The sequence below is a fragment of the Nicotiana attenuata genome, unplaced genomic scaffold, assembly GCF_001879085.1.
Source record: "Nicotiana attenuata strain UT unplaced genomic scaffold, NIATTr2, whole genome shotgun sequence".
NCBI classification, from domain to species: Eukaryota; Viridiplantae; Streptophyta; class Magnoliopsida; order Solanales; family Solanaceae; genus Nicotiana; species Nicotiana attenuata.
Genome location: NW_017670492.1, coordinates 139,887 through 163,948, shown reverse-complemented (window position 1 = coordinate 163,948; position 24,062 = coordinate 139,887). Strand labels below are relative to the sequence as shown.

The following is a 24,062-nucleotide window of genomic DNA, read 5'->3' as shown; positions in this document are numbered from 1 at the left end:
CGCCCGATTGCCAAATCTTCAACTGTATTCCCTTGCTCTCCAGGTGGGCGCCTGATTGCCAAAACTTGAACTGTATTCCCTTGCTCTCCAGGTGGGCGCCTGATTGCCAAAACTTTAACTGCATTCCCTTGCTCTCCAGGTAGGCGCCTGATTGCCAAAACTTGAATTGTATTCCCTTGCTCTCCAGGTGGGCGTCTGATTACCAAAACCTTAACTGTACTCCCTTTCTCTCTAGGTGGGCGCCTGATTACAACAAAAAAAACAAAACAAAAGAAATTTTCTGCCCCAGTGTGATATTGGGAACATATGTGAGTGTTAATCAATTCTTGTTATCAAAATAAATTCTAAATTAAATTCCTTTATCCTGAAAATTTCAAACCAAACCCCATTTCGAAAGTGACAACTTAAATGCCAAATTACATTTCCCAAAAGTAGACCTCTCGTCAGACCTTGTCATTTGCGAGGGCCTCAAAACTTACTAAATCCTGTTATCCAAGGGGTACTGGAGCTTACTGCCGAGTCTGTCTGGCACTCGCTTTCCTTACGGAGGGTTTCTCCGAAACAAACGAGATTTTTCTGCCCCTGTTTCAATCAAAGAAAAATCTTGTCAGTTTAAAAATGTGGTGGTTAGCTTGCGGCATTCTTGCTGGGGGTGGCCCTTCCGCTGCTGTGCTTTGTTTTGACTGGCTGCCTTGAACTGGCCAAGAATTGTTTGACTTTCTAACCGACTCTCAACCGCAGGACCCTGAATGACCCAAGTGTTCTACACCCAAACTGTTGTTTTTGCATTCCTGACCCTTTTATCTGAACCAAACCATTCAACCAATGGAGCTTTCACTGACACCTTATTTCCCACTTTACATCATGCTATCTCTGGTACATTCTGGCTGCACTTTGCTTCGTGCAATTGGGAAGTTGGTAATAAGCTTTGAAATCCCTTCTTACTTGCTTAGACAAGGCTGACATTGGACAAGCCTTAGAGAAATAAACCCAAAAGAAATGAAATGCAATGACTTTGAGAGTTAGGAATAAAGAAGAAAATCCAAAACTGGATGACTGTTTGAGGGGGAAAAAAAAGACTTATCTGAGAGGAGCAGCTGGTACCAATGACATGACATGCATTTCGGATTAATCACCCAATCTAGTCAACCAATCACCTTTCGGTTGTCATACTTTGTACCCCAGGATCTCCATAACCCAATTTCTTTGCCCAATCACTAACCTTGTTCGGCCTGCGGTGCCCTGAAGGGTTTTCACCAACAGACCTCTCTCATTTGTTCGTCTTTCAACTCACCATCGCCTTACGGTGACCGTGAGGGTTTTCACCAATAAGACTCTCTCATTTAATTTCTCTCAGCTTTCTGTCGCCTTACGGTTCCCGTGAGGGTTTTCACCAATAAGACTCTCTCATTTTTCATTTTTCCTGCTTAGACCGGAGTGTTGCCCCTGACATGAATCGTCTTTACTTACTGACTTGGCATCTCTCAAAGACTAATCGGTAGGTCTTTCTTTGGACCGTATTGTGGGCTTTGGACGGGGTTAGAAGGAAAGGATATCAAAAAGGCTCAAAACAACTCAAATGGGTTCAAAATTACAACCTTTGGAATCAGATTTCTTACAACAACCACAACTTCTGCCCCAGTTTCTTTGCTTGGGGACTCTTGAATTTTTTTATTTTGATAGGACCGAACCGTGAGGCTGCCTACGTATCCTTAAAAGGAATCAGGTCGAACGTAGTTCATGTCATAGGAATTGCTTTGTTTTTTGTACTTTTCTTTCTTCTTTTTTTCTTATTTTCTCTCTTTTTTTTCTCTCTCTTTTTTCTCTTTTCTTTTCTTCTCTTTTCTTTTCTTTCTTTTCCATTCTTTCCTTTTCTTTTCTCTTCTCTTTCCCCCTTTACTTCTTTACACGAATTTCGCTACTGATTCCAAAAGAGGGGTATGAAAGGAAATAAATAAGGCTCAAAGGGGTAACAAAGGATAAAGTGTTTAGATAGCAGAACAAAATGCCTTCGTCATTCCAATCTTCAAAACATGCCAAGTACAAACAAACACAATTTAAACCAAAGAAATCATACATAATATCTTTTGACTGCATCAGAATTGATAGCCATGTCTTCACATTTTCCTTCTATATCTGTTAAATACAATGCACCATTGGACAACATTCTGGTTACAACGAAGGGCCCTTGCCAATTTGGGGCGAACTTGCCTTTTGCTTCGGCCTGATGTGGAAGGATGCGTTTCAATACTTGCTGACCCACTTCAAACTTCCAGGGACGCACATTTTTGTTGTACGCTCTTGCCATTCTCTTTTGATACAACCGGCCGTGACATACTGCCCCCAGTTTTTTCTCATCAATCAGACTTAATTGCTCCAATCGGGTTTTGACCCACTCATCAATCTCTGCTTCATCATCACACTCTATTTCTTGGATTATTATTTCACAATTAGATTGGCTTTTAAAACTTGGCCGAAGATTCCTCATGCATGTCATGTCATTGAAACAAGCGTAAAAAGAACTGTACAGAGAAGAAAAGAAAACAAAAATAAAAACTGTCAGGAGTGATGGAAAAGGGAAATTGCATTTCGTTGAAAATAAAGGATAACAGGGTTTGTACATCAAACAAGCGAAAAGTAAAAATCTGGGTCACAACCCTGGAATGACCCGGATAGAAAGGAAAATAAAGCAAACTACCAAAACTCCCTCCGAGTAGGGAGAGGAGCGGCTTCCCAATTGCTAAGCTTCACATTCGGCCCGAAAAAATGCACCTCTTCATCACCAGAACCTTCCCCAATTTCTACCGTGTTCACTTCATCAAATAGACTTTGGACCCTCTCAAATCAACTCCTCATCAAAGACAACCACATGCTTTGGAACTGCTGACACCGGACGCTTCACTACCCCTGACTTGACGAAAGTCCTGGAGAGGTGTGGGATAGGCCTAGAGAGCGACCATGCTTTCTTTTCCAACTTTGTAGCCTTCTTCACATCATCCCCTGTAGGCTTGAACCCCAGACCAAATGTACCCAGATTTTCACGTAGAGATACTGGCTGCACGATACCTTGCAAAGATGCGCCCAGACCTTTACCCGACACAAAACCATACTTCAACATCTCATTAGCTACCATGAAGATCGAAGGCGATAGCCTCGGCCTTGGAATGCATTTTCCTTCAGGAATCTTTTCGACGGACATTGTTTCGAAAGTTTGATAAAGTAAAGGTCCTTTATCATCTCCAGCCTCAATAAATGGAACAGATGAATCTTTATAAAGGGGTAAATCCTCCTCACCATGCACAACTATTTCTTGTTTGTCCCGCTCAAATTTCACCATTTGATGTAGAGAAGATGGCACTGCCTTAGCCGCATGTATCCAAGGCCTGCCCAATAACAAATTATAAGAGACAACCACGTCTAGCACTTGAAATTTTACACTAAAACCAACTGGCCCTATCACCAATTCAAGCATTATATCTCCAGCAGAACCTTTTCCTTCCCCATCAAAACCTCGAACACATACGTTGTTCATGTGGATTCTTTCGGTGCCGATTTTCAACTTTTGCAAAGTGGACAGAGGGCAAATATTTGCACTGGATCCATTATCAACCAACACCCTGGTGACAAAATAATTTTCGCATTTCACCGTGATACAAAGAGCTCGATTGTGTTCCGTACCCTCTATAGGAAGCTCATCGTCTGCAAAAGTGGTCCTATTTGCTTCGAAGATCCTGCTAACAATCTTTTCTAATTGATTCATTGTGATCTTATCAGGAACATGTGCCTCGTTCAGAATCTTCATTATGGCCCTGTGGTGTTCATCCGAATGTATCAACAAAGATAACAGAGAAATATTAGCTGGAGTTTTCCTTAATTGTTCAACAATGGAATAGTCTTGCACTTTCATCTTTCTCAAGAACTCCTCGGCCTCTTCCTCGGTAACTGGTTTCTTCACTGGCATTTGGCTATCCTTGAAGAGCTTGGCCTTCCTTAATTCTTTGGAGGTAAGACATCCTCCGAAATGAGTCGGTCCTCTGATCTCAACAAATTCTTCCTTCACTTCTTTTGCCTTATGTGTCATTATTGCTCGTTTGTAGTTCCACGGGACATCCTTTGTCTCAACCGCTGGAAACTGAGTCACTGATTTAATAGCAACAGGGGTAATGGGAGACCCTTTCACAACTACAACAGGCTTGCTTGGCATCCCTGGTACCACCAACTTTGGCTTTTTTCGACTTGCCCCAACACCGTTCGAAGACCCTTTTGCAAACATCACACATTTTCTAGATACCTCATCTTGCTCCACAATCTTAGCGGGTTTTTCAATTTCAATGGGAGGCCCGAAATGAGGAGTGCAACAGTATGGATCTGAGGTCTTGAAAGTTGGTTTTGTAGCATAGTATTAGGCATCAGGAACTTTGAACAAGGTTTCACTAGAAGATAGAGGGATGGTGGCATGGGGAGGAGCTGCAAAAACGGGAGTAATTAATGACGCGCGATATGAAGTTGTATTGGCGGGTGGAGCATGAAAAGGCTGGGACAAGGTGCCAGGGTAGTTGTGGCAAGGGGTAAAGCCTGGGGCATGTTGAGGGGAGAGATCAACAGCATTGGGAATCTGGGATTGTGATGGTAGTAGGACGAAAGCAAGATTTTCGATGTAGTTGGTGGGGAATGAGGGTAGAGGATGCCCACTAATCCAAGCTTGGTACATCTCTATTATCTGGCGTTTCAACCTTCGGGCCTCTTCTTTCAACTCAAATTCCGATTCCACAACACCTATGTTTGATCCCTTACTAGTCATCACTGTTTTGCTGTTTGACCTAGCGTGTATGGATGAGTCGCCCAAAACCACAAACTAACCACCTTCCTGTGATTAATAACAAGGATAACAAGGAGGAGCAAAATAGAGCCAACATGTTAGCGTTAGGGCATTTATCAGGTAATAACATCACATTGCGTGCAATGCACCTAGCAACAATTAACGGTTCTAGAATGACTTCGAGGGTCACAAGGTCATTTGGCATCATCCCAATTTTGTTCATTTCAATCTTCTCTTTCTAGCACTTCTTGGCTTGCTCATTTTTCCTTCCTTTTTTCTTTCTAATTATCGCTCTTTTCTTTCCTCTCATTTCCCACGACCCACAACTTCACCCTCTTTTTTCCTTTTATTTTTTTTTCTCTTTTTCTTTTCTTTTTCTTTTTCTTTTAATAAAAAAATGATTCGATCGAACNGACGTTCTTTCTTTTTCTTTTTCTTTTTCTTTTCTTTTTACCTTAATGACTACTCTGATGAGAAAAGAGAAATAAAAGAAGCAAATCCTTTTTTTCTCTTTTGATTTTCTAGACTCAATGACCTATTCTAAACTCAAGCTTAACGGGCATATTTTTTTTTTTTCTTTTGAAACAAATTCTCCATTAAGGAAAAATCCTAGAAGAGAAAAATATTTTTGATTTTTTTTAGAAAGAAAATCTAAAGAATAAACCACAGAAAAATATTTTGAATTTTCATTTGATATCCTGATGCAAGATTTCGAAACAAGCAATGAAAAAGATAAAATAAAATATTTTTTTCTTCTATGTCAATATCCTAAAGTTCTAATGAAAAAAGAATTTTTTTTTTTATTTTTCACTAATTTCCCAAAGGAACACCTCAAAAGAAAATCTTTTTGGATTTTGGAATTAATACCTTAAAGAAAACTTTTTAAAGAGGTACTAAAAGAAAATTCTCTTCTTTTTTTTTTTTGCATTTTTTAGTCCTAATATACTAAAGGAAATATAAAAGCAAAAATTTTCTATTTGGAGTTCTAGAAATTAATTTCCTAAGGAGAAACACCTCAAAAGATTTTTTTTTTCTTTTCTAGAGTTGGCATTCTAAAGAAAACTTCCAAAGGAAATAAAAAACGCGAAATCTCTTTTTTTTGGATTTTTGATTTATAACACACTTTTTTTTTCAATACAAAAATAGTAAATACAATAACAAAAGACTCGACATTACCGTACAATACTAGAAGGTAAAAGACAACATAAACAGAAAAACAGACTCAAAACATAAAAAGAAAAATCTCCATAAGCAACTCCTGAATGATCCTGACTGGATGGTCTCGGGGAGTCTGTCATGCTCAAACTCCGGTAAGTAGATCCACACATGTATGAGAAAACTTTAAACCAACGCTGTGTGAGACAATAACGCTCCCTACTGGACACATGCAAGACATGATTGGGGCTATTTTTGCAAAATGGCTTATTTGGCCAAAAGATGGCTAGAAGTGCTAATTGGCTAAGACCCCGCAAAGCCAAGAACCTAACATTTACTAGGAAGACCGAACCCTATGTGGGTAGCCTACGTATCACGCCCCGAAAGACGAGAATCAGGTATGCGTAGTTCGGGCAGATTGGATACGGCGAGAATTAAAAAAAAATAACTTATTTACAGAAAACACATTTTTTGTCTCTTTTTTTTTTTGAAAAATGATGAAACATGTAAAATCTTTTTGAAATTTTTTTCTCTTTTTTTTTTGATTTTTTGATTTTTCAGAAAATGATAAAAAGTGCAAAATCTTTTTTTTTTTCAAGCTCTCTTTTTTTCTTAACAAAAATGTGACAGAAAACATAATTGAGCCTTACCCGCTTTATCTTCACACTTCACTCTCTCTTTTTTCTTTTTTTTTCTTTTTTTTTTCATTTGCCCTCAACTATCATTGGTCTGCCAAATAACCCTTTTACCTTTGAAGAAATGCAACATGTAGCACATAGGATGCATCAAGATGGTTTGTTATTTTGGGGTACACCTGTCCTAGACGGACCCAACCCCTGTGTTGAGTCCCCTAAGTCAAATGCATATGATGCAAACAAACGTTCCTACTAGGGATCCGGCATGAGGCTGAGTTATTCTAGGTTCAAAACCTGGGTATATTGTTCTAGACTTGTGTACCCGAGCGGACAACTCGAGCCGAGGAGGGGGCTACGCACCGGGAACCAAAAGGCCATCCGGGTTAGTAACTTGTCCGAGCCTCTTTCTTATTTCAAGGTATGACACTAACAGAATAGGGAGTCACGGCCAGCGTACACATCCCCGAAGATGAGAAGAGAAGGGTTTCGTAGCAGTTTATATACAGTTCAGATAATATCAAAGCGGTAAAAGCAACATTTAGCACATTAGGCCCAAACATGTAATAAAAATCAGATTATAGATAAAGCCAAATATAACAATTCATCTAAGCTCGAATTCTGAACCCTGAACTGGAGATTCTGGGTTCTTATCCCCAGCAGAGTCGCCAGATCTATCACACCTCCTTTTTGCTACATCCCCGAAAGGGTATAAGGGAGTTTTTCCAACTTAAAGTGACAATCGAAACGAGATTTATTTATTTAAAGATTCAGAGTCGCCACTTGGGATAATTTATGGTGCCCCAAGTCACCGGTTCAAATCCCGAATCGAGGAAAAGATTGACTCTGTTTCACAGTCCGCGAACACAAAAATCCGGGTAAGGAATTATGTTAACCCGGGAGAAGGTGTTAGGCATTCCCGAGTTCCGTGGTTCTAGCATGGTCGCTCAACTGTTATTATTGGCCTATTATCTGATTTTTATACATGTTTTAACCTATGTGCATTTTTAAACTTTATAACCGCTTTTAATCATTTTAAGAAAAATTGCAACGTCATTTAAAATACGTCTTGAGCCACGTCACATAAATGCACCCGCGGCTCTCGACATATTTTAAATAACATTGTTGAGATTTGGATTTGGGTCACATAAATGCGCACCCGAGTTTAGGAAGGTAAATTATTATTAACAGAACGCGCCTAAAGCAACTACGCATTGCAACTTTGCGAGGGCCACGGAAAATTCGCTAAATGGCACGCCTCGAATTCTAAGGATTAAAATATTAATTAAAAGAGGGCCATGCATTTTGAGATTTTATTTGACACGGCACACCTCAATTCTAATATTAAGGATCTAGCTAACTAAATAAGACTTAAAGAAATTATAGCTATTTCTAAATTAAAGCATGAATTTAAATCATTAATCTAGAGGCCCGAACTAGATGAGATCGAATCCACCTTTCACTTTTCAGATTCTGGGCCTAGCTTGAGGCCCACTGACCCCCACCGTTGGATGAGCCAAATTAAAGGCTCGATCATTTTAAACCCACCAACTCGAAACGGTGACGTTTGAGCGGTCTTCACATCTGAGAGGTTTGGGCCGGGTATGGGGCGAATTTGGGGATTGAATTGGGGCTGGATTTCACTTGGGCCAGGGGGAAGATTAAATAGATATAGCCCAATTAAGGCTCCCTCCCCTTTCACTTCAATTTCCTTTTATTTTCATTTCTCTTTTTTAATTCCTCCTTCTTCTTTTTTCCAAAATTAAAATAAAAACCTAAATTAAAATTGAAAATCAAATTAACCTATCAAATTGAATTAATTAACTCATAATTATCACAATTAATTAAAAACCAAATTAAAGAAAAACTACCAAAGTCTAACAATTAAAATTAAAAGTGCAAAAATAACTATTTTTTGTGATTTTTTCCAATTCTTATAAAATAACTAATTTACTACTTAATTCAAAAAAAATATAAAATTAAATCCTAAAATGCAAATGCAACATTTTTTGTATTTTCATTAGTTAAACAAAATTAACATGCGCAAACAAACGCAAGCAATTAACACAAAATGCCACAAAAATCCATGAAATTGCAAGCAATGGATAAAGTTATTTTGTTTTGAATTTGTGGGAGTAATTCATGTAGGGCAAAAATCACGTACTCACAAAAGGCATGTAAAACTTGTAAGACCTTACTAAAGGCACAATCCCGATCTTAAAGTTAAGGCTATATATCGAACTTGTAAGACCCCTAAAAAGGCATACCCTCGATATAGACGCCGAAACTACTTCACTCGGGGACTGAAAGGCTCCGGCCAAACACAAATGACTATGGTCACAAGGTTGTACCAGCCAAACTAACGCGACTCGGGGACGCCCGACCGTCGCTATAAAATCATAGGCCTTCAATTACTTCGAAAATACTTCAAAAAGAACCGGTTAAACGGGCTACCCTCGACATAGGCAAAAGAGCTTCGACCATGTCAGCTCCTAATTACAGGCTTCGAGATACTCAGCCACCGAGCCAAACCTCCCGAGGTGCTCGATCATCGCCATATAACGGCTCACAATCGAGGTTTTATCAAACCATCGAGAGTCGGGCAAACACAACTTCAAAAATCCTTAACGAGGGAAAAATAAAGCCTATATAAAAGGTTGTACCGACCCAAAGCGTAAGAGCCACTGACGCCAGCTTACATTAAAAGGTCTTACCGACCCAACGCGTAAGAGCCTAAGGGCCAGCTTTAAATTCAAAAACTTAAGGGTTAAATGAGCTCGAGTCAAAACCCGACTCGGAGACTCAACCCGAAATAGTTAACTAAATATGCCTAAGGGCGAAAGCGTAAGAGCCTAAGACGTCAGCTTACACTAAAAGGTCGCACCGACCCAATGCGTAAGAGCCACTGTCGCCAGAACTAAAATCAAAGGTTGTACCAACCCAGCGCATAAGAGCTAGGTCTAACCCAAGGTGTAAAATCTCGGGTCGATTATCACATCACACATTACTCCCAAAAGGCAAAGGAGAAAAGGAGTGATAAAAAACGAAAAGCCTTTTATAAATATTGCTCACGGAGGCACGTCTACAAGACCTTTAATAACCCTTACAAAGAAGGAGCCGAACAGAATCCTAATCTATCACCGAGCCTATATCTTTGGTGGCTCCGCCGGAGGTTGTGCCCCGACGGTTCCGGCTACAGCTCCGGGACCTTCAACGGCCTCTTCCCTTCTGGGGATTCCGCCTTCATTCTCATCATCTCCTAAGCCACTACCCGGCACACCTCCGAAGCAAAGAGGGCAGCAGCTTTCTTCTCTAGGATCTTCACCCTCTCGAGCTCGGCAGACAAATTGATACCCCCCGCGTGTATATCCTCGAGAGTCCGCCTCCAAGATTCTAACCGAGCATGCTCTACGGCTCGAGTCAATTTCAATTCGGCCTCCTCAGGCGCTCTTCCGGCTTGAGCGTTTACTACAACGACATCCCCTTTGTGCGAAGATATAAGCGCCTCAGCTTCAGTTTTGATCCCGGATAGTGCAGCAACTAATTCAGAATGGAGACCTCTATACTTGTCACTATCCGCCCTCGCGTCATGAAGCCGGTGCCCAACTAAGGTCATTCTTTCCTGGAGGGTATTCCTCTCAGAAGCTATTTCGCTCACGTGCCGTTTGAGTTCGAGAACTTCGGAGTCTCTGGCTCGGAGCTCCTCCCTCAGTAGGGCACCTTCCCTCTCAAACTGCACGAATCAGATCAAAGATATCAAAGCGCTGGGATCTGTCAAACATTCAGACAATAGCAAATTGAAGCTAGGTAACCTGTTCAACGAGATGAGTCTTCTCACGCTTGTGACGAGTCACCTCAGCCTGAAACCGGGCAAAAGTCTGATTATAAAGCGCCCTGGCCTGAATCCATGAAGAAGACAAGTTAGAAAGATAAAGATCAGGACGACAGACAGGATTTACAAAAACTACCTGCTCATAAAGCATGTTCATCTTGCTAAAGACGAGCGAAGCATCGAGCTCAGGGATTCCCTTAGGAGCGGCTAAAGGCCTTTCAAACGCGTCTCTTCCTCCGATGGGCACCCCCACATCGGAAGGTTCTTCATTCTGGGCATCATGCATCCCCTTAGGAGGTAAGATCGTTGCTTGAGGGGAATCACTCACGACAACAACACCAACAGGGTCAGTCGGGGCCGTTTCTTGTCCATGTAGGGCTTCAGAACTGTTTTCCTCCGAACCGCCTGCCGAATGCGTCTCAGCTCGAGGGATATTTTGGCTATTAGCCAGCTCGGGGACATCACCTAATACTTCCTCAGTGGACTCTCCAGCCCGAAGTCGGACCACGACGACATCAAGCTCCGGCTCGGGAGCCATCGTCTCTCCGGCGTGAGGGTCGATCGGGTTTTCCCCTCCCTCGGATGCTATCAAGAAATTATTTTCTCCCCCGCCTTCAGCTCGGGGACTTCACGCTGCTTCTGGGTTAAGGCTGGTGGGTCGGCCTCAGTTTCTTCCATCTTGGTTTTCTTGGATTCTGAAGGTTCATTCGACGGACCCCTTTGTCTTTTCTTCCCTTCGTCGGGTCTCAAGGTATCCTCTTCGCCAGGCGATATTTCCTTCATCAAGGGAACCTCCCCCAGACCTACACGAATGCAAGAGGTAAGCACGGGGAGTAAGGACGCTATCAGTAGCAATTCAGATTAAAAGGTACGACTGCAGCAAGAGTAAAAGCTCACCATGATCCTTGGCTTCCCATCGAGCTTGGTACAAATCACGCCACACTCGCTCAGCGTATGGGCAAATTGAGTCCAGCCGACCGATCCAGCCCGAGAGGTCCGTAACCGCGCCGGGGTAAACTACTATGGCTCTATCAGCAGAAGAAATTAGCGCGTTGAAAGATGTACCAAAAAGAAGCGAGGAGATGCTAGATAACGTATCTACTTACGTTCCATGTTCCATCTCTTGGGGAACGGCATCCTTTCCACCGGGATCAGGTCCGAAGTCCTAACTCGGACAAAATGGCTCATCCACCCTCCGTTCCCGACTTCGTCGATGCAAGCAAAAGGGGCCCTCGAAGCTCGGCGGTGGAGCTTAATCAGGCCCCCACGGAAGAGACGGGGGCTGTACATCCTGACCAGGTTGTCGAGGGTGAAGGGCATCCCCCCATCATGTTCACATAATACCTGATCATGTAGACAATGCGCCAGAACGAAGGGTGAATTTGGCCGAGGGTCACTCGATACCGTCGGCAGAAGTCGAGAACCATGGGATCTATCGGAGGCGAGGATGGCCCCACCGGCCCAAGGGTAAACGGGTAAGTGTACACACTGAGAAAATCAGCTTTGTATGTGGTCGTTGTTACAGAATTACCAGGGGGGCATGAATTCAAGGTCGTTTCTTATCGTTTCATTCTAAGAAACGCGGGGACTATCTGTATATGGGCGAGATCGGGAGGCCCGATTTTGCGATCATTGTGCCTCTCCCTTAGCCTCGAAAAGGCCCTGAAGATCCGGGGACGCAGCTCGAGGCTTCGACCTCGAAGGCTCTTCACACTCGACCTCGACGCAGCATGAGTCTGTGGTTATCGAAGGTAAGCGGGAAGTTCCCTAGGTATGTGGTCCGAACTGACATCACCTGCAAGAATAGTACCAGTCTGCGCTAGATTACTAGGTAGTTGTGCCAGCTATCTTACTTTATAATAAATGCTTTTGTACTACGCTTTTGTACTATGTTTGGGTTCTCCCTTATATAAAAAGGGGGTCCTTATCATCTGTAGGCTATCTGATACTCAATATTCAATACAAGAACATTCTCTCTGCTCTCTAACTTAACATATTCTCTTGAACTCATTACTCTCATTTATTGCTTATATTCATTGTGTTCTATTTATTGTTCTTCATTTATTGCTTATTATTGGCCATAAAGAGCAGTCATTGAATCTACTACAAGTGTTAGTCCCTCCATCGACTGCCCACAGCGGGGTACTGGACTTGACCTCGAGGCCCCGTATAAGCAAGCTCGAGGCTCCGATTATCAGCCTATTGGTTTGGTTATCACCTTGTTTTCAAACTCCTATCTCATTTTCTAATCTCTTACTTAACATCTATTGCCTAAACAACTAGCATAAAAATAGATCACGTATTTTTAGAACCACAAAATCAAATCTAATTGTAATTACCATTTTCACGGTAAACAACCACGTGTTGATCCAGTCATCCAGTTGGTTCGCTCGGTCACATGTAGTCAGGCACCGAATGCCGTGTTATGCCTAGGCCATGGTTCAGGGCATGACATTAACAAACCCATTTTGCAACTAAAAAGAAGAAGAAAAAACTCTAAGCACAAAAAAAAAAAAAAAAAAAAATAAAGTATAAGCGAAGATAAAGAGAAAAGTGCATGTATCTGAATTTACCTAAAAATTGGGTATCAAATTAAGCCTTTTTTTAATACAAATTTAATAGGTAGCACAAAACTAGGCGCCACATGAAAATTTTACCCAATGTTACTCCCTTTACTCTAGCCCTACCAACGAAAACGAATGAATCTATCCCTGCGGCTTTTGATTTCTTCAATCCCACCAAAAAGAAATAAAAAAAAAGGGAAAAACTCCGAAAAGTGGCACTTGCCATTCGTCTTCACTTATAAAATTAATATTCTTTTTGGGATAACTGACGAGCCTTCTTTTTATACAAAAAATTTAGGGCAGTCAAAAGTGTAAGCTGATTCAAAAATTGACAGATCAAAACAAGACAACGTGGCTCTAAGGGAATGTATATCTTATTGTCGCTTCAGAAGCAAACAAGACTATGGAATTTGTCCTCTTAATTTGATCCCTGCTATCCGCAAAAGAAAGACCACAAAGCTTTATACCAAGCCTTTAAGCATTGAAGGCCATGTGCATCCAACCTGCATAAGATTCCATTATCCTCCATTCCTTCTCACATGCAATTAGGAGGAATGACAAGAGAGACACAATTACATCAAGAGCAAGACAACCTTTTTATTATAGCAATAATCCATGACAGATTATGGGACATGATTATGGGACTAACCACAGTACTGAAAGAACGCATTACTCTAATTAGGTCAAGAGATGTATCCGGAAAATAGAGGCCACACTACATAAATCTAAAAACACAGGTGTGAATCCAATTGGGCTACCCGCACGGTTCTAAGAAAGGTATTGCCACAAATCCAGAAGACAGAAGAGTAACTGCATAACATGAAACTGAAACGTATAAAAACAGTTCAAGTTGGTGAAATATAAACAAGAAATAACCCTTCTTCAGCATCATGTCAAAAGTTAAGAGTTGTGGAAAAAGTGAATAGGGAAAGGAAAGATTGAATTGCAACATAGCTCTATTTGCACATCTCAAGTATAGATGGTTGCAGCTGATTAAATAATCAGGGGGAAAAACAATGTTCAAGGCCTCCAAAACTGTGACATTGTCATGTTTATTCTGGTTTTAAGCTTGAGTGTACACTCAGGTATACCATGAACAGTCAAATCAAAAGCCAGAGATGATTGTATATCTTCAAACATCAAGGAGCAGGCGACGTGGATCTTCAACCACATCTTTAATCCTTCTCAGAAAGTACACTGCCTCTCTTCCATCAATCAGCCTATGGTCATATGTCAGCGCAATGTACATCATTGGTCTTGAGACAACGTTGCCTCCAACAACCATTGGGCGATTTACAATTGAGTGCATTCCCAAAATAGCCGACTACAAAATCAAGCAAACTTAAATGGTGAGATCACTCCACGAGAAATTGCTAACCTCCTATGTCTCAACAAGGACACATACCTGAGGAGGATTTATGATAGGGGTACTTAGAAGACTTCCATACACACCACCATTGGATATTGTGAATGACCCTCCAGCCATTTCATCAATAGAGATGGTTCCATTAGTTGCCTTCTTAGCGAGTCCGTTTATTGTCTTCTCTATCTCAGCAAAATTCATCTTCTCAGCATTGCGGAGAACAGGGACGACCAGACCCTGAAAAATTGAAAAAAGAAAGTTGGAAAACATTGGCAATAAACTCAAAGAGTAGATTCCCAAAAGCAGATAGAAGGACAAAATTGAGACATCAAATTACAGATTTTCCATGAACTGTCGATATAATTCAAAATATTGAGGCAAAGGGTGGGCCTACCTTTGGGGTACCAACAGCTATACTGATGTCTACATAGTCCCGATATATGATATCATCGCCATCAATAACTGCATTAACTATAGGTTGATTCTGGAGTGCAGTAACTGCTGCCTGAAATTTAGTATAATCCTTTTTGTTAGAGTTTTTTTGTTGGGACAAGAGATCTTTTTCGTCAGAATTTGTCAACCAATATGTAAAAAGAAAAAGTATTGACATTGATGCTTCTCATACTTTCACAAATCCAGACATGAGTCCTAACTTCACTCCATGCTTTTCAACAAATGCATCTTTGTAATCAGATCGGAGCTTCATCAAATTTGTCCTGCAACAAGCAAGATAGGAGAAAATGAAAACAACTAATACAATGGTGCCTAACAAACACTTCATGGGCTATGACAATGCCTCGTACACCTCTAATGGATTAGAACAGAAACAAATTTGCATCAAGGATATCAACTTGAGAAAGAAACTAAAGTTATAACCTCAAAGGTCACTTGCTATCTGAAAAATTCATCAAAAAGAAAGAAGATAAGTGCTATTATTTGGAAGGCAACTAAACCAATTTTAGTCATCAAAGGGACCGCGTTACGCAGGATCCTTCATGTTCCTTGATGTGCCCATGTCGAACGGGTGTAACATGGGTGTGGGTATTTCGCTTGGATTCTTCAAAATACATTAGACGTTGGCAAACATTAACATGGCGGTACCGGATGCTTCCATACATGTACTGAATATGCACCCATCGATGAATCCATGTAACATAGATCATGGTATCAGAGGACTTCGGATATCTTTCTGATAGCACTAGGATTAAGCTATATAACATACGACAAAAGAAGCTCATTAATTGTTTATCAAAATTACAATCCAAACTTACATATCAACTTCATTGAATGTAGTCAACAATGCAAATGTGTTCTGAGAATCTTTCAAGCGGGTAGCAACTCTTTTCCTGAGCCTGGTCATGGGAACCTATCATCAAAGAAGATTTAGATGCTGCTACATAGCAATTGCGACAGATGCTCAAATAAATAATGCCGTGACTAGTGCTTCTTAAAGCGAAAAGTGGAAAAAGCGACAAAGTCCACAAGGCTTGAAAAGAAAAGGGAGAAGTGAAGTGCATGCTTCTTTGAAGTGAAGGACACAATTTACAGAAAGATTAGAAAATACCGATCACATATGAATCTACTATCTAGTACTATGATATAATTAAAATAACTAATTTAGCATCCAATATACAATATTGCAAATATTAACCCGACTCCTCAAAGTTGAGATTCAAAAAAATAAACCGCATCTGGTGGAATCACTTTGGCGTCATAATTTGAAGCACACTTTCCAGAAGCGCAAAGTTTGCTACTAAAGCGATAACGCCTTGCTTACACATAGCGCTTTAAGCTACAAGGCGTGGATTTTAATAACACCGGTAGTGACAATAAGCTTTCAAAAATTTAAGGGACTCACTCGTCTTTCCCGCTCTTTAGGGGGAAGTTGGGGTTCTGTAGCAGAGCGCTTAGGAGGCGGCAGTGAAGTTTCCTTAGACTTCTCCTTGACAGGAGTTGTCTCAACTTTAGTTTTCATCTCTTCCTCTTTTTTCTCTTCAACGGCAGAAGGTGGCTTCGGAGCTTCTTTTTCAGATGGCTTCTCAGATGGAGCAACATGATCTACACTTTCTACACCCTCACCAGATTTTGAAATAATAGCAACCTTATAGCCTGGTTCCACAGTGTCTCCTTCCTTAGCTACAAACTGTAAATGTGCAAAAGCAGAAGCAGAATCCATTGATATCAAAATAAGAAAGGTATAATAAACCCGAGGAAGAAAATGAAGAGGTCTGGTGTTAATACGATATTCTACCTTTTGGATTACACCGGCTTCAGGGCTAGTAACATCAATTGTCACCTGCCAAGTATAGATGACATGTAAGCCATTAACCTCCACGGAGAACCATTAAAAGATTGAATTAAAATTAGTTAAACATGTTCCAAACCAAATACCTTATCTGTTTCAATCTGAGCAATTGGCTCATCAACTTCTACTCTGTCACCCGGATCTGATTAAAAAGAATGAGACATGAAAGAAATTATTAAAAATGAGAGATGAAAGAAACTAGGTGTTGTGCCTCAAAGAATATCATCGTGGACAAAACAATAAAAAACATACTCTTCAGGAATTTAGCCAGTGTGCCGTCACTTATGGATTCACCCATAAAAGGAACAACAGCATCAACCAGATCACCTTTTGGCAAAAATACAGATGAGGTAAAACAAAAACACAAATGTTAGTAATTGCATCACCACATTGCAGAGACAATTAAGCGCACAAGGAAATGGCAATTTAAACATTTTCTGAACTATAATAAAACTCTCAGCCATCTCATTGATAGTCATGATTCAACTCCACTTTAACAGTTGACACATGGTAGGATATCCAATATTGTAATTCATGTACATAACAATGAAAACAAGTGATGAATAGCAATTTCATCACTATAATTGAGAGACAGCACATTATGCACACAATGACTACATAGGTTAAAAATGTCTCGACAATGAACTTGCTAGTCATGGCACTGATAGTCGTCATCAGACTCCATTGTTGCAGTGTAAGTACAGCTGATTCCTCCAATTTAGATTAACACATTTCAAGATATTCAATGGACGAATTGATGTACTAATAATGAAAATAACAGGGATAAAGTTTTAATGTTCTTGTGTATCCATACTTAATCCCAACCAAGTTCAACAGAAGGAAAGGGATAGCACTGAAAAGAAGGACTAGAAACGGAAACAAGAAGATGAATAAGAGTAAACATCCAACCAATCCATTACTACACAATATATGGAGTATAAATCAATTGTAAATTTCCAATGAGTACTTAATTTCACACCATTCCAAGTAACTAGCACTGTATCTTTGGAGTTTGGACAGATCCTTCACTCCCAGATAGAATTTGATATTTACCATAACTAACATGTTAAATGGCAACGATCACAACAGAAAACAACAAAAGAACCGACAGAGTTCAATTAGTATCTATATAGGATCTCAATAATAAACAGAAAAGGGAAAACAAAGGGTATGTTCTCTAAAAGGATATTTTAACGATGTGTCAAAAACTAGAGAAGATACAATAGGCAAATTAATAGCTAGCATTTTCCAGCCCTATTATCAATAGCGTCCGGCACTAATGAATAGAAAGGACAGAACCGTGATAAACCATTGAAAACAGAATGGACCAATTGACATTTCAATAGTTACATGTTGGAGATTAGCAGATGCAGGAATAAGTTCACATGTATCAAGATTCAAGACAAGGTTAGTCACTACTAAAGCAGATATACCACTATTTGAACAAAAAGGCCTGCCGCAAATATGTAGCGTGAGACTTGAGTGAAGATTGGCCACAGCTCCCCTGCAGAAAATGATATAATTCAAATGGACCGCCAGAAAAGAGGGGAAAAAAGAAAAGTGGAAGAAGCAGCAGAATGTACCAAAATCATCAACGCTCTTATTCTTTACGCACTAACATCCACCAATTAAAGCCAACCAACAAAACAGGGTGCAACATAAGAAAGAAAGGATTAATCTTGACTAGATATTGGAGGCAACACTAAACCGCACACATAAAGGCGTATTATCTCATCTCTTGTTATACAGTTGGTGATGAAAATGAGATAAAAGATAAATATGATTTAAGTTATTTTACTGCATAAGGTGGAGCTTTTACTGAGGAACTAATTACTAGTGATTTATTTTGTTTTTTCTTTCTTCACACTACAATTCAAAAATGACCTTAAGACTATAAAATAAAAATGAGATGAGAAGTGAGTTTGTCGGATGCCAAAACTAAACTAATCCATTTTTGTGGTCAGGGCTGTGTTATTGATATAGGTAGGTCACTGCTGAAAATATATTTAATATATGTACACACGCACACACAAGAAGAAAAAACAAGCAGATTAGTTTAATTCTTTAATATCCAACTATATGGGGGTACAAAGACTTCTTTGAGCATATAAAGTTATCAGATCTTTTTTTCCTTATTTTATCAGATCTACGATCATAAATCTCCCTTATCCTCAGTTTGTATGACAAAGTTCCAGGATGTCCCAAGAAAATGTGTGGCACAAAAAATAATTCACACCTTTTACATTTATCAAATTCTCTTCCGTTAAGATGCAAATCTAGATCATGATATGATGATCTCCTTATCAATCTTCAACAATCGTAATATACTCTTCTAACCACAATCTGAACGTTAATGTAACTCATTGGATTCATTAATTTATAGGCAGCTGAATTGTATCATATAATTTGGGAATGGGTGGTGTTTCACTTATATCATGTATAGAAACATGTAGACCTTTATCTCTCTTGCATAAATGAACATACTATCATTTTCACACTGCTTTGACTCTTAATTTCTCATTCAAGTACAAGAAGGGACAAAGCCAGCTACCAAAAATAAGGTATCTTCTTCCTGTAAAGCATAATGATGAAAAATAGTGACCAAGCCGTATGTCTAACAGCAACACTTAACGAGGAGCCTAAGATATGCAAAGATAAAAAACAACGGTTGGTTTCACCTCCAAATATTGAACTAAAGCAGGGTGCCCTACGAGGAGGGTAAAATGCAAAGGCTAATTGGGGTCAGAGTATGGTGCATCTTTTCATGCTATACACCTTTACATAAAAACAGAAAGTGTACTAGTATTGAAAATGATCACTAACCTTTCTGGCCTCAAGTTCGTTGAGCATCCTGCATCAAAATTTAGGAGTTAATAGCCATCGCAATGTGAAATGAATATGCTGAAATTTGTGATTGAGCCAGCACAATTACCACGTAAAACACGGTGACTGAAACTCCGAGCATGCCCACATTGTCTAGGAAGAAGTATTATCTGTTGACATGTGTGAAGTATGTTATGCCTAAAATCTCGAAAAGAACAAAGCATATGAGGACAAAACATAAAAGAGTATAGAGTCTCCAAATTAAAAAAGACCTACTATCCCCCAATTAGAGGATAAAAAAGATAAGAGTCTGGATAACTATCAGATAGTTTATTTCAAATATTATATCATGAATTCTAAGACCTAACTAATTCAGAAAATAATCCTTCAAAAGCAATCAAAGCATAAAATCTGACACGTCCCAGTGTATAAGGAGAAATCGCCAAAAAAAAAAGGACACGGTAAAGTAAACAGTAGGTGAGATCCACGGACTGGATATCATACAATTCGACACAAAATATACCTAATTAGCACACAACCTTCAAAAGTACTAAATTAAAGGGAAAAAGCAATTTGATGAACACTACTCCCTGCTCGGATAACCTCGTATTCAAGTCAAAAGACTGCTTTCATTTCATTAACCATGATACACTATACTTTAACCTAATAGCTACATAACATACGCAAATGGGTTCAAGTTCGCAATTCTACAACAGTCCATTTGATTTACATACGTCTGAAAGAATTTATTATTTGTACTTATCTAGTGTTATACAAGGTTCAAGGCAAAAGCTACTGGGTTTGGATGAACCCATAACATTAACACTACCTCCGGCCCCGCTCAATAATGTATTTATCTTAAAACTGACCAAAAGTCACAGCCCGGACGTAAATGTGCAAAAAATTAGTGTCAACATAAAATTGACCTCCTATAAACTGAAAATTAAATAGTCATTACCTTTTCTGATGCGGCAGAGGGAATTCTAGATGTAGAAGCTGCAGGGCGAATCACATGCAGATTTTTTCCTAAACACTATTCAATAAAAAAACAAATTTCGTTATATTAATTTTACTCATATTGAAGTTCAATACAAAGTATGCAAACTAAAAAGAAAAGAAAGGCCAAATGAGGAATTGTACCGAAGCAGAAGCTTTGCGCCTTAAAACGCCCAGCATCGTAGATTTGGTCTATTAAAGCTGTTAAATCAATAAATAAATAAAAATTAGGAGAAAATTCAATACTGGTAATACGTGTGTGTGCGTGTGTGTGTGTGGATGGTGGCGATAAAGTAGATCTTACAGAATATATAAGTAAATATGATAAGCAGAAGGTTTTGACCTGAAGAATAAATGAAGATCAAAGAGAATAGGGTTTGGGGAAAGTGCGCCGATTGAGAATGGAAACAGAGAGAGGGAAAGTCGCAAGGGAGAACTTGTTCGCACTTCCTGCACAGCTGCCAGCTTTTTCTTTTTTCAAATAAAGAAAATTATTCTTCTATTTTTGCCTTCCAGAAGGAGTTGAGAGAATGGACTATTGGACTGGCCTGGCCATGCCAACTTGTCCCCAAAAGAAATATTGTTAGGTTGACGGCGTCGCTCGAAAAAAAACTTACAAATGGCAATGGAGCTACTTTTTCTACTTATTTCATATGATATTATTTTCTTATTATTTTATTCTAAAAATGATACTATATATTTTAAAAATTTTAGAGGTATTCTAAATTTTAAATATATTATTTTCTCCTTAATAATATACTTTTATAGCTATAATATTTTATAACATATTTAAAATGAAAAAGGACCGAAATTGACTCGTCCTATTCGTTTCGGGATACTTTTGTCCTTTGTTAATAATTGGATTTTTTTGCCCCTACCATTATAAAGCTTGTATATATTTACTCATGTGATTTGTGAAAGGTTCGTTTTTTGCTATTTTTCGTTAACGGAGCCAATAAAAAAATATGAAAAGTGTCCAAAGTTGCCCCTCAAATTTGCAAATTAATTACTTTTTCTCCCAATATAATAATTTGATTAATAGTTTTTTTCACTGCGGATTCATTTTAGACCTTAATTTGTGTATATTAAAATCACAATGACACTTGACCATTAGTTGAACCGCCTCTTATTGATCATCCCCCTTCCCTCCCCCTTTTTTTAAATTAAGTAAAAATTATTAATTTAAAAAATTAACCATCAAATAAATGTACCCATAATATAAAATATATTTAAAAATCTATAACTAGAAGTAAATGATTGAAATAAAGAAAGCTAGTTCAACCAAAAACTCTAATATAGTTAAAGAAAAGCACCAGACACAACTGGTGTCAAGCAAAAAATAATTAAAATTTCAGGAAAAATTTTAATACAAAAATAAAATTAAAAATTGAAAGAATTGAACACGTACGTCAAAAGATAAATTAGAATAAATATAACAACAAAAGTAAGCAAAACAAGGAATAGAATGCTTGACTTTGTATAACTAAGTTATTAATTAAAATAATAGTTACATAAGAAAAAAGTTTAAATGTTTTTTTTTTGGGGTGGGGGGTTGCGGAGGGGAGGGAGAGTTAAACCTAAATATGAAAGAGGAGGGGGATAATCAATAAGAGGGGGTTGCAAAGTATTATTTTGTGGTTTTAATATACTCAAAGTGAGGTTTAAAATGAATCCCTTAGTAAAAAGAGAAAATATTAATCAAATTATTATATTAAGGGCAAAAGTAAGTATATTGCAAACTTGAGGGGTATCTTTGGACCTTTTCCATATTTTTTTGGCTTTGTCAGTGAAAATGGGCAAAAGTGAGTCTTTCGCAAATAGGGACAAATATGTGCTAGTTTTGTAATGGTAAGGGCATAAAATTTCCAACGAGTAATGGAGGGAAAAAGTGTCCCTAGACGAATAGTACATAGTTTAGACAGGTTGACTCCTTTTTTTAGGCAAGAGGACCCCTACTGATATTGACTGACCATGAGCAATTTTGTCCCTTTTCTGCATTTAAAAATCATAAATTTTAAAAAAATTATTTATTTGTTAAATCGTGCTCAAAGGTACGCTGAGCAAGGGAGCGATTTAGTAGGTAAGATTCTTGCAGCACGTGGCACTTAAATTTTTGAGTCTTCTAATTTTTGAAAGTTGATGTTCAATTAGACTCATCAAAATAAGTTGAAGACCAAACTTTGTATTAGTATGAACGACGGTCCTCAACAAAACTACATAAAGAAATAAGATTAACAAAAAAGATAAACAAGCTCACATAATTCAAGTTATATTTTGAGGTCTCGAGCTAATATGTTACGTAAGCTAGAATAAATGTAGAGAAAGAGACTTATGCTATTAACCTCAACTGGGTATCCTCTCTAAAAAGTAAATACAAATAAAAGCTCGAGAAGGTGATGGGTACTAATAAAAAAAAATAGAGTTACAGTTTGTACAATTGTTAATAGACGTAGTACATAGTCCATTAAAGCTTGAAGAGCATGTAATGAACCACTGAATATATAACGATGATGCGTGGTCCGTTTTCATAAACCATAATGTCATAAATCAAGTGCCCTCAAATGATCATGGTGATCACCTCAGTTGCGTCTATGTTCACTTCCAGTGGAGTGAAGTTATTGAAAACTACAAGTTTCAATCCCCGCATAAAAGTTGTTAATTCTACATGAATATTATTTATGTATGCAAGCCTCCCCCCTCACCCCCCCCCCCAACCAAAGCCCATTACCCAGTCCTCATTGTTGTTTCTCACTACCCCTCCTATACCTCCTTTATTTCCCTGCAAAAGACGGGACCCGTCTGTGTTAAGCTTATAGGTTCCTCTGTTAGGAGGTTCCCACTTGACACTAGTGATCTGCTTTGGTGTCCTAGTCGTACATCTATCTACCAACTACATGTAAGAACTCAACTGCCTTAGCTATTGTGTTGCTAAAAGGGATTGGTTCTTTCTTCTTGTTGAAGCAGTTGCTATTCTTGGTTAATCAGATCTTCCAAAGATAGAAGGGGAGAAGATTGGCCCAGTTAAGGGGGTTATTGAATTTAAAATTCTTGACGTTACGGTAAAGAGTCTCCCAACACTGAGGTGCATTGGTAGCAGCATGTATACACACATTGCAGGTACTCTACAATGAGATGGCCTCCCAGAAGAATTTAACATTATCACACTGAAGGAAGATGTGGGATATTATTTCCTCTTTCTTGTTACAAAAGAAACATATAGGGTTGGTGGTGATATACAGTGAGTGCAAGTACTAGCTAGTAGGGAGTCTGCCATGCATCATAAGCCACACAAAAAAAACTTAATTTTGTAAGGGTTCTTAAGGTTCCAAATCCACATGAAGTGCTCCCTAATGGGGTTGTCACTGTGTTTTAGTTAGGCCTCTATGAGGGAGTATGATGTCTTGGTGGAGAAGAGGCCATTACTTGTTAAATTCCAAATCAGCCTGTCCATTCTGCCTGAGTTGGCATGGATGCCAGTGTTATTAATGGAGCTCATTACATTGTCAGGCAGTGTTAGAGAGAGGTTGTTGAGGTTCCATGCCCCATTAAGGTGATACTAAAATTCGTATCGCA

At 39.1% G+C, this 24,062-nt stretch overlaps 1 protein-coding gene across 1 annotated transcript; it reads right to left on the bottom strand.

Moving 5' to 3' along the window:
* Nucleotides 1–13,797: 13,797 nt before the first annotated feature.
* LOC109240186 (dihydrolipoyllysine-residue succinyltransferase component of 2-oxoglutarate dehydrogenase complex 1, mitochondrial-like) lies at nucleotides 13,798–21,048 on the bottom strand. Its single transcript, XM_019406823.1, has 15 exons — nucleotides 20,833–21,048; nucleotides 20,634–20,690; nucleotides 20,452–20,526; nucleotides 19,603–19,663; nucleotides 19,494–19,521; nucleotides 18,104–18,174; nucleotides 16,923–16,997; nucleotides 16,757–16,812; nucleotides 16,617–16,661; nucleotides 16,224–16,508; nucleotides 15,637–15,731; nucleotides 14,991–15,081; nucleotides 14,760–14,870; nucleotides 14,408–14,602; nucleotides 13,798–14,326 (listed from the first exon to the last, which is right to left on the bottom strand). The coding sequence occupies exons 2-15, from the start codon at nucleotides 20,667–20,669 to the stop codon at nucleotides 14,135–14,137; spliced, it is 1,416 nt and encodes a 471-aa protein (XP_019262368.1). The 5' UTR covers nucleotides 20,670–20,690; nucleotides 20,833–21,048; the 3' UTR covers nucleotides 13,798–14,134.
* Nucleotides 21,049–24,062: the final 3,014 nt, after the last annotated feature.